Raw genomic sequence first — 11,494 nt, forward strand, 5'->3', positions numbered from 1 at the left:
CATATGCTGCTATAGTTTGGTGGCAAATATTTCTTTGTTTTGTTTCGATTTCACACATTCCTAGGCAAACAGCTGATTTCGAAAGATGTTTTCTCTCTTCCTCTTCTTCTTTCGTTTCGATCGTACCGCAGAATACCTAAGTACGATTCCAGCGGAGCGGAATGCGGGAACGTAATCGAAATGCAGAATAGGGCTGAATAAGATCAACGGGAATAAGGTCAGTTGACTTTATTTCCCATCCTGGTGCGAAATAAAGTCAATTGACATTATTACCTTTTCAAAAGCGAAATAAGGTCCATTGGCATTATTGCTCTTTCAAGCATTAAATTTACTTAGCTTCACGGCGGCCCGCGTTGATCTTGTTACCTGTCACCGCTTAATTAACTTATATACATAAAGGCAAAGGTGAAGGTGAATATCGCCGCTTGGCGTGCATTACCGCGTATACCTATACCCAAAATGCCAAAAAAGACTGCAATTGCGCGTATATTTAAACCAGCTTTGTACTGCGGTACTTGATGGCCGCTGTGGTGTAGTGGTAAGCAGTGCGCGCTTCCACTCCGCAGGGCTGGGATCAAGCTATGGGCAAAGCAACATAGCAAAAAAATATAGAAAAAGGGTTTTTTCTTAACAGCGGTCGTCCCTCGGCAGGCAATGGCAAACCTCCGAGTGTATTTCTGCCATGAAAAACAGCTTCTCATAAAAATACAATCGCCGTTCGGAGTCGGCGTAAAACTGTAGGTCCCTCCGCTTTGTGTGACAACATCAAGGCGCACGCCACAAGTCGGAGGAGAAGCTCAGCCAAACACGAACATATGTGTAAGCGCCAGTCTATTATTATTATTATTGTACTGCGGTTTGTACGACTTTTATCAGTGAATTATTGCTTGTATATTGTGAGTAAAACATAATAATAATAAATTACGCTGTTGGAAAATCGTTAAGTTTTGATTTGACATAAAAACGCCGAAATAAGTAAACTTAAGTTTTAGGCGTAGATTACCATATTTCAACACCTATTCCAACTGTATTTCAGAAAAAAACAATTCAAAAAAGCTGAAATTAATTTCAGAAAAGTTCAAATGAGTTTCAAAAAACCTCAAAAGTATTTCAGATATTTCAATTGTTTTTCAGAAAAAGTGAAATGTATGTCAGAAAGTCTCAAATGTATTTCAGAAAATACACGTTTAGGAGCCTATTCCCCCATGTTAAATTCGATGGAAAATATATGGCCAAAAATAAAATAGTCCCTTAAGTGAATATGGCACCTCCTACGATATATGGATGATGAGTAATAGAAAGGCGTTTGCAATATATAGAAGAAATTTTTCGTCATGCAAAGGAATACTGTCGCTTTAGCAGATAGTTCTCGCGCTATATAGGGTGCGTGACATGCCAGTTGGTATGTAATCCCAAGCTCGTCCTTTTCAATAAATTTCGCACCTTTTCAAGTGCTGCTTTGTTCGTCCTTGTAATTTGGTTTCTTATTGGTCAGAAGAGGCTGTACTATTTTGGTCTGCTCTCAGAAATTTGTACGTTTCTACAATGAAAATACATTTAAATTTTTCTGAAATACATTTGGCTATTTCTGAAATACATTTTATGACTTCACATAAAATTACGACTCTGTTTTCAAATGTTAATAAATTAATTTGTCAAAAAATTATCACAAAGTTTGGTGGCTGCGAAAAAATAAAAATTGGGCGTTTTTCTCAAACCCATCATCTTGTGATAAAGAATATCATTCTCTTAAACTCACAATAATTTACCAAACAACTACTTGCTAGATGTTAATAAAATAGCCTTAAATGAACGCGAATCGCTTAAAATTATATAACAAAACGATAAAGTGAAAAAATTAAATTTTCACTGATAGACATTGAATTTTTTTATTTTCACTTCACAGTTTCATAGAACCAGAATTGGCCCCAGATTATTTAACGATTTTCAATTTTATGAAAAAAAAAATCAAATTTTGTCAGAGAAAAATTTAAACAAGAACATTTTTTGTAAAATTTTTTCATTGTAAGCCTATCTAAGCCTATTTATTTATGTATAAATATGAATGGGCAAAGGAAATGCTTAATGATTTTTTAGATAAAATATGAGCAGGAAAGAATGTTACTTATACGCCATGTACAAGGCCACACTCCTACATGGCGTATGAGTAACATATTCCAGGCTAAAGTTGGATCTTTTTTTCAACTTGGGAAACTGACCTGTTCTAGAAAAGTATCCGTAATCTACGACCCAAAATTAAGCTTATGTGTCTCAGCGCATTTTTGTGTCATTTTAGCATTCGTACAGTGAAAAAAGGTGCAACAGTTTTGTTAAAAATTGTTTGTTTCTCCTATAAAATTTGGATGGTATCATATACGGGGTATTGCATTTTGCGTATACGCGGTATTGCATGGCAAACGATGATATGCAGATGAAGAAAAGAATAAACATAAATGTAAAACTAAAGATAAATATAAGGGAATATAAAAATACTGATAAAAGTAAAGATAAAAGAAACTTAAGGATTAAGATCAATGTAATTGTAACGAAAAGGGTAGAGATAGGGGCCCTTATTATGAGCTGCATTCGATTTTCGATCTTCGCTGGTTATCGAAGATCGAAGATCGAAAGTGAAATTCGTATTATGAGCTATGCAAGCGTGTCGAAATTTTCGTTGAGTATCGAATTTTCTGTCGAACATAATTTTGCTTTCGATGGTGTAGCGAAGTGTTAGAAAATTGTGAAAAATGTATGATTTTGTATATGTTTTCTTACATTTTGGCGGCTAGACACTAATTTTAAACAATTTTTATTAATTTCATGCAGTTCTAACATCGTGAATACTAAACACAAGCTCGAAAGGTTGGTTTTACTTGATGTGAAAGAAAATCCCAATACTCTGTTGGCGCGATCTCTGAGAACAAAATCGTAGCGCTGTTGATAGTTTTAAAATATTTTAAATAGATTTGGCTCACAACCGCCACTTTAGATGGTCAGAACTTTTTAATGAATCTGTAGACAAATTTCTTAAATATATATTTTATAACAAAATATATTCGAAAGACTAATAAACTTAAACTCTCTTAAACATTTGCTACTCCTGGCCAGTTTACTAAGCTCTCATCCTCTGACGAATCGTTGAACCCCAGAACCTCGTTGTACTCATTTTACCACGTTTTTATAAACTTGCTTTCTTTTTTACTTCATTTTAATTAGAACAAATTTACATAAATATGTATAAGCACACTATTTAGTTTGCTCGATTTGTAAACATTCTTCATCGAATGAGCGCCATAATACCAAATGAAAATTCGTTCGCTCAGCACTTTCGACCACAGTCGAAAATCGAATGCAACTCATAATAGGGGCTAGGGATAAAGATCGAAAAAAGATAGAGATAGAAGCTGATAGATATAAAGACGGACAGACTTTTTTTTTGTTAACTACGTTAAGTATGATCAGTGGCGGATTCACGGGACGATCGAAAAATAATATTTCAGTAATATGCCTTTAGAAAACAGTAAGTATGCACAATAAAGTTATAAAACACTCAATTTTTCTTTGGTAATTTTAAATATATGACATGTGCATATGTACAGTCAGTGACAAAAGGAAAATGTACACCTTGTTCTAATATAATATTCACAATTATTTTCATGAACAAATTTTTTTAAAACATAGCGTAATGAAAATTATTTTTATATGGAAAAAATGCACAACACCGTCGGCGAAAAAATTCTTAAAAATCAACGCGATTTCCTAACGTTATGAACATTGTACTTTTACCTACTAAAATTGAATGGGCTATAAAACTGTGTACTCAATAAAATTCTAGCACTTCCGAGAAAAAAGTTTGAAATTTGGGTGAAAATTTGTTGCAATTTTTTCGGTCTTCTAAAAAGTTTAAATCTTGGGTTTATATGGGTTTTGTTAGAGAATGAACTGTATTTTAATTGAAAATTCCTAAAAATAAAGAAATAAACATGAGTGGGAATCAATATCACTTTGAAATGGGGGTGCTATTGTATTGGCCAATACTGTATGTATCAACCCCATTTTTGGGAAGTTAGGTTATATATTAGACTCAACATATTTCCTTATCAAGTTTATTAATTTAATAATGAAATCTCCAAACACGAAAATTTCAAATTATAACTCTTAAACGTGCGATATGTCTTTTGTGCAAGCTATAGTGCATATACACATGTATGTACAAAACAACATATGTATGTAAGTACCTACGTACGATACATATTAGAAAGCCATTATTACAGCCTCTCGGTCCAAGCTCCTTAGTATAACTAAATAAAAAAACACACACCAGCTACGTCACTTGTTCAGCAATATTTCTCCTTTTCGGATAAAATGGGGTACTCCAGCGCATGTCCAATTGCCCCATGAAGCACACATATACACACACTCAACAGCGCAACAACTGCACAATGAAATTGTTTAAAAAAAATGCATGACCACCCTTAAGCATTTGCCAATAGAGGATGGTGCTTAACATGTTACAACACAATCACACAAGCATACATAATATAACGAAAAATGCGCGCAAAACGATAAACGAAAGCAAATTTGTAGCAACCAATTGTTGCACGCATATACAGGGTGTCAATGTTTGGCCGCGAGATTAAAATACACTGCCCAATCTTCTATATTTAATTTGAATTCAAACTTTTTTATATTTATTCGATTAAAAAAAAATCGCAAAAAATACATAAATTTGAGAATTTAAAACATCTGAGAAACATTCATACATTTTAAAAATTGCAAGTCAGGCCTATTCTGAATGTAACCAAAACGGTTGTTAACAAAAGTTCCCGTTTCAACTTTATTTAAAGGTTATGAAATGCTATGAGTACCATTGAAAACGACAGGAAGAATACATACATATATTTAGCGTCAATTAAATAATACCTCAGAAGTTTAAGACCTACGGTGCATGGAAATGTAAGCTTAAAAGCATCTACTAATTCTCATTATGCTTTATCTATAGTCTTATATTCCCTGAACAATTTAAAAATTAAGCCTAATATTGTAGATTTGCTGCACCGATATACCAGGTTTGCGTACAGCTACACCTTCACCATGTGGTAAAATTTCCAGCTCTTGTGAAGCACCATCGATAATGAGAGTGGCCGACTTGGGTATGCGTCCCAAACCAGCAATGACAACACGTTCAATCCAAGCGGCTGTCTTGAAATTTGGTTTGCCAATAAAGTTCACATCCAGCACGTTGTTTTCAAACTTCATATTGATGTAATTGTATTCACCCTTTCGATAATTGTATGATTTTTCATCGTCTAAATAAATTGTGCCCTCTGCCTTGCCAGCGCTATTCAGACACACAACCAGAGTATATGGGTCGTTCTTCATGAGCGTCGCAGCCCTGCGGATTCGTTCCTTTTTGGGTACAATTGTACCGCCGCGTTGGAAAACAGGAATCTGAAATAGAATTACATTTAATTTAAATTAAATATTTAGGATTTTAGCTATCATTCGTCAACTCACTTTATAGCTGTCCACTAGAATACTTTGATAGCCAGCGTTTGTATACTTTTTAAACGTATCTACATCGTACCACACATCGCCGGTCTTCTTGTCATCAATGGCTGGGAAGTAAACATTCACTTTGCTTACGCCCTGCTCCGTTACGGGGCGCACCAGCAGACGATCTTGCAACAGAAACTCGTTGTCAATAGTAAACCCTTCTTTATCTTTGGGATAGTGCGCTAGCAGAGGACGCACAACTGGTTCGCCAGTCAATTCGTGCTCATAGAACATTGTGTACCACAACGGCAAGTAGGAGTAGCGTTTGCGCAATGCATCGCGTACAACCAAACGTGTGCTTTCGGGAAATAGCCATGGCTCACGTCGTTTTGTGTCGATGTGTGCATGTCCACGGAAGAAGGGCAAAAAAGCACCCGTCTGGTACCAGCGTTCAAACAATTCTGCATCGGGATTACCAAAGAAGCCGCCAACATCGGCCCCACAGAAGGAGAAACCGGCAACAGCTTCAGATAGACACATTTTAATGGAATGCTGCAAGTGACCCCATTCCGCCATGTTATCGCCTGTCCAGATGAGAGCATAACGTTGTGTGCCAGCAAAGTGAGCGCGAGTTAAAATGAATGGGCGTTGGTTAGCATCACGATTCAGTAACCCTTCGAAAGTGCCCATCACATGCATGTGCCCGTACAAGTTGTGTACATCACGATGTTCCCAATTGCCATAATGCACCAAATCTTTTAACATTGTCACCTCAGGCCCATTGAATACAGATGGTTCATTCATGTCGTTCCAGATCATGACATCAGCTGTGACAGTTTTGAAATTTGACGGCAAATATTGACTAGCATAATAAGCACGCACCTCAGGATTAAAGAAGTCGGGATAGCTTGCAGATCCGGGCCAACACCAACCTTTCGAAAAAAGGAAAACAATGGAATTATTTGAATTTGATGCCAAGTATATAGTTTGGACAACCTTCGTAGTCATTGCCTTCGCGATTTTTTGTATAATAGCCACGTTCGGTGCAATCATTGTGAAAGAAATAGCCACTATCGCGTTTAATGTGAGGATCAATAATAACCACCAGATGACGGCCCACATCGGTCAAATTTTTAATCATACCAAGTGGATTGGGGAATTTAAATGGATCCCAAGTGAAGTACTTTTTGCCTTCGGTGTATTCAATGTCCAACCACATGGTATCCATGGGAATATCATATTCGTCGAATTTGGCCGAAACATCTTCCACATCACGTTCATCATTGTAGTTCCAACGGGACTGGTGGTAACCGAGTGCAAATATTTGAGGTAAAGGCGCGGAGCCAGTGAGCGATGTATATTGCTTGAACACATCGAGGGGAGTGGGGCCAAGGAATATAAATGTATCAATAATACCCGACTCAGACATGAAATGGGCGGCTGGTGGATCCGACTTGCGGGAGCCTTAAAGTAGATAAATTTTTTAAAATTAAATTGAATTGAAGTTAATTTCCTATTACCCGATACAAAGTTCACAATCGATGATACAACGTTCTTTTCAGCTGTGTAGATATCAACCCATGTCTCGGCCGCATTATGCCAGAAAACGCCAGCAGTGCGTTGAGTACTGAATAAATTAAGCTTTTAGTTTTCGTGTAACATATAGCCTGAGTTCCAAGTTACAAAAATGCAAAGCATCATCCTCTTTTATATCTAAACTATAATTGATGGAAATGTCCCACATGCGCAACCATGTTCGAATGCATAATTGGAGCTAAGTTGCGCAAATTGGGTTTTTCTATCAATTATGGTTTAGAAAAAAAGAGGATAATGCTTTGCAGTGGTGCAAATTGGAACGCACCCATAAGTTCTTCTAATTTATTTTGTATAGGTCTCTTACCCGTGGCCATAGATTACTGGCACCGAACCATAAAGGGCCATCTTACTGTCGATGATATATTCAAAGACGTCGACATTGTACAATCGGTAAGGGTCTGTACCTGATGTAGATTTTAGAGCAAAAGAGTCTGCGTGTTCAGGTATGCCGAATAGAACTTCTGCTTCTGGGAAAGAAAAATCGAGGGCAATAGCCTCAGGTCCGTAGGGTTTTGAATCATGATGTGATTTGAAATTCTCTTCCCATGCACCAGGATCATCGATTTCATAAGCCTCCTTTACTACATTGGCTGCAGGGTTTTCTGCATTCTCTCCCTCAGCTGGTTGTTGAGGCTTTGGACGCAAATGTTCAAAAGTCATGAGACCCTTAGCATTAACCGAAACGGTAAGAATGTCATTTTGATAGAAATCAACACGGAATGGATCAGCGGTGACAACAGCTTTATTTGGACCTGAATTAATTGTAAATTCGGTATCACCCTCGTGAACTTTAATGCTGAAAGATTGCCAAGTATAGAATTATATACATTTTATGCTTAAAATACGCACCTTCCAGGTTTCGGTGTTGATTTAAGAGCATCTTGAACTTTGTAGCGAGGCTTCAGGGGAGTTTTCTCATCCACAAGCAATCGAAAGGTGTTGCTCTGCTATTAAGCAATAATGAATAATTTATAGTATGAGTGCACACAATTCTTTACAATTTTCCAATAATAAATAAACAAATACCTCTAAAGCTTCTAACTTAAGGCTAAACAAATGTTTGTTATCCTTATGTATCAGATCGGCTGTTATGGAATCTGAGTAAGTATTGAGTGTCCCAGGTACCAAAGCAAATTTAGGATTATCTGGCTTCACTTTGCGGCATCGCCTTGAGTAATGAATACGAAATGTTAATACTTGCAAAGAAATAAATTCAAATTGTTTACCTGCAAAAACTGCTCTGATCACATGTTTTGAAATTCGTTTGGTCCACGGTCAGCGCATACTCGAATATGCAAAATATTAAAAGAAATATTGCCAAACGCATATTGACGTAGCTGCAGAAATGTTGCAATATGTATTACGTAAATTTAAAATTTTGGCAATTAACGTTAAAAAATAAGCAAAAATTAAAGCGTTGAACATGCAAGTTTCTATTATTAGAATTATTAAAAGCGACGACTTTTCACGTCCTCCTTTATTAAATGGTGAAAATAGAATGTAAGGCATGATTTGCGAGTTTCTGATTTATACCAATTTTGATTGCAAACGGCAGCCTTTATTATACATTACATACATACATATACATACATATACATATACATACATATGTAAAATAAAATTTTTTATATTAGAAATTGCAGATAAATGTGTGGGAAAATTTTTCATTATGAACCCAACTTTGGAGAAAAGTCGTTAAGTGGATTGGAACTCTCAGGAGGCTGATAAGCTTTTAAGTATATATTACATAAGACGCACAGCAGGTACTTTGTATGTATTAAGAGTTGTTAATTTAATTAACTATTAAAGGTGTACTTTAATGCATAAAAATTTATACTCGTGGCAGAAATAATAAATTCGTCTTATTTTACCAGTCTTGGCTATATTTCTTTGGTTTATTTCATGTTTAATATATTTTATTTTATAAAATTTTAGGCAGTTATACAACAAACACCATACAAATTATATAAATTCAACAAATTCTCACCCAAGTTTCAAATTTTTTACTCAGAATTTTTGGAAAAATTTTTGGTTTCCGTTTTAAAGTCCATTTAATTTTAGTACAATAAAATGCTACAAAATACCGTTGATTTATTGCAATTTATTTTTTGGCTGTTCTAAGAATTCTCTTCCATATAAAAAAAAATTATCGAACAGACTTTGTATGGAAAAAATGCGTGACATCAGCAAAAAAAAATTCCAAAAATCAACGGTATTTTGTAGCCACTTGAAACTTGCACTATAGAATAGTGCAGAATAGCAATTTTCAGTATTCTAAGCAAAAACACTTCAATTCAATACATATACAGTGAGCTTCCAAAATAAGTATACACGAATTTATTTTTATTTTTCATACCAATTAAAAAAATATGTATTTCTGTGTTCGTATGGAATAGTAGCTTATGTCGGGAAGCTGTCTTTAGTATAATGCGGCATTCCCTTTATTGTTTAAACCACAATTTCATGCAGGAAAAGCAAGAAATACCAGGAAATTTTAATAGAAATTTTAAATTTTTAAATTCGATTTCTTAGGAAAATTTGAGAATGTAGCCCTTGGCAAAAAAAATTTAAAAAACCAACGGCAATTTTTAGCGATTTTAAACTTATACTAAAATTTAAAGTGCTACAAAACTGCTTACTCAATATTTTTCTAAGAAGTCAAGTTGGAAAGTTGAAAATTTCGATGCAAATTTTTAGAATTTTCCCTAATTTTTTACGAAGCTAAACAATTGTTTCCTGATGTTTTTGCTGTTGAATGAACTAGATAATTTTTTATAAAACAAATAGGAAAAATTTGGTATGGGAAATATAAATAAATACTTATCAGGCTATACTTATTTTTGACGTTTACTATATATATATATATGTACTTTTTTAAAGAAAATTTTCTAAGTATAATTTGGACATTTGCCTGTCATTAAAAGACTATTAGTGCTGTGCAGCCGGATAGCCGACTGGAAATTGTAATGGCTTTCACCCAATCTGGCGCGCGGTTTCAAACATTTCCTGCCGGCAAATCGGCGACCGGAACGTGTGGAACTGGCCTTAGAAATACAACATATAGCTATATATCTTATTGGCAACGCTTTTTTAATTAATTTATTGTGCTTCCTACATTAAAATGCATTAAAGTTTTCATAAAAATAAGACTTACATTTTACTTTAACCTGCGGTTTTCTAAGATAAGTGCCACAAGCTTTAGAATCTTTTACCTATAATAACACTACTGGTGCTAGGAAATGTACAGGTTAGACAGTAGAATGACTCTATCCTATGGTGTACATTGCTAATATTAACTCACAATGGAACACCAATATGTTGGAAATGAACGATGGTAGCACCTTTATCTAGGAACGTTTCGCTATTTTTGAAGACACGTCAGATATACTATTACCTATAGGTTAACTATACATAGTTTGTATCTTCATATATACATATGTACATACATACATATGTACATTCCGACTTGATGTGCATACAATTCGCGAAGATATCTAAAACCTCCTATGGAAATATTTTTATTTTACTAGTTTGCCCTTAGAACACATGTTACCTTAAACGTACTTTTGAGTAATATAACAAATTTTCTAGGTGTTAAAAGCAATAAAAACGTATCGTCGCCGGTATTGATTTTTCCAATTTAAAATAAATGCTTTTACTCACCAATACTAATTATGCCTTCTTGTATCAGTCGCTTTTTTAAAATCACTTTAGGTACGTTTTTGTTTATTTTTTCTTTAATTTTCCACCTAAAATTATTAACCTATCTGCAAAAAAACGTTGTAACAAAAAGAATGCCAGCAGCGGAATTTGCTAGAGATGCGCAACAGTCTGCGAAACTGTCAATCATATAAGTGCTAGAAAGTTGTGCAAATCGAAGTTTGCACACTTCAACGTATTTAAAAAAATAATAATAAAGGCCATATATGAAAAGCTATACTATTACTGCGTGATTCATAATTATTATTGATTAGCTTTTTGTATAACAATTAGTTTTAGAATCATGCTATTATCGTATGTGTTGGCTTTTCAGTATACACATACATATATGAAACTAAGTTGTACAAATCGGAACTTGCACAACACTAAACCCGATAAAATCGATAACGATGTTTACAAGTGGTGTTTTTGGCCTGACAACAAAAAGGAAGCACCTGCGAACAGCTGACGGGTGACAAACAGATGACAGTTGTTTCGTGGGCTTGTTTCTTTACAAATAATTCGATATCCGTTTCTTTACATTTGTAACTATTATTAGGGATTTGGTTGAAGCGAGAGCACTCTGTCAATATGTTAGTACTTGGCCGAGTGTCTCCTCCGATTTGTTGTGTGCGCCTTGATGTTGTCACACAAAAGGACAAGACCTACAGTTTTACGCTAACTCGGAACGGCGATAGTATTT

The 11,494-nt window shown here is 35.1% G+C and overlaps 1 protein-coding gene across 2 annotated transcripts; it reads right to left on the reverse strand.

The window, feature by feature from the left end:
* Positions 1-4,703: 4,703 nt before the first annotated feature.
* GCS2alpha (glucosidase 2 subunit alpha) lies at positions 4,704-10,910 on the reverse strand. 2 transcript variants are annotated; one of them, XM_017622747.1, is made up of 9 exons: positions 10,756-10,910; positions 8,319-8,429; positions 8,119-8,260; positions 7,942-8,036; positions 7,397-7,888; positions 7,017-7,123; positions 6,493-6,960; positions 5,518-6,428; positions 4,704-5,451 (listed from the first exon to the last, which is right to left on the reverse strand). In XM_017622747.1, the coding sequence occupies exons 2-9, from the start codon at positions 8,417-8,419 to the stop codon at positions 5,023-5,025; spliced, it is 2,745 nt and encodes a 914-aa protein (XP_017478236.1). In that variant the 5' UTR covers positions 8,420-8,429; positions 10,756-10,910; the 3' UTR covers positions 4,704-5,022. The 2 variants fall into 2 exon arrangements, with proteins under 2 accessions (XP_017478236.1, XP_017478235.1); XM_017622746.1 differs by having other exon boundaries at positions 7,942-8,039.
* Between the last annotated feature and the right edge of the window lie 584 nt (positions 10,911-11,494).

The sequence above is a fragment of the Rhagoletis zephyria genome, unplaced genomic scaffold (genome assembly GCF_001687245.7).
Source record: "Rhagoletis zephyria isolate East Lansing unplaced genomic scaffold, Rhagoletis_zephyria_1.1 Rzeph_scaffold_02917, whole genome shotgun sequence".
NCBI classification, from domain to species: Eukaryota; Metazoa; Arthropoda; class Insecta; order Diptera; family Tephritidae; genus Rhagoletis; species Rhagoletis zephyria.

What these genes read in the sequence shown, in the direction of transcription:
- GCS2alpha (XM_017622746.1), bottom strand. Translation starts at nt 8,419, where the DNA reads ATGCGTTTGGCAATATTTCTTTTAATATTTTGCATATTCGAGTATGCG. An exon ending in GATCAGAGCAGTTTTTGCAG is followed by an intron (nt 8,261 to 8,318) that starts GTAAACAATTTG and finishes TCATTACTCAAG; the next exon opens with GCGATGCCGCAAAGTGAAGC. An exon ending in GATTGTGAACTTTGTATCGG is followed by an intron (nt 6,961 to 7,016) that starts GTAATAGGAAAT and finishes ATCTACTTTAAG; the next exon opens with GCTCCCGCAAGTCGGATCCA.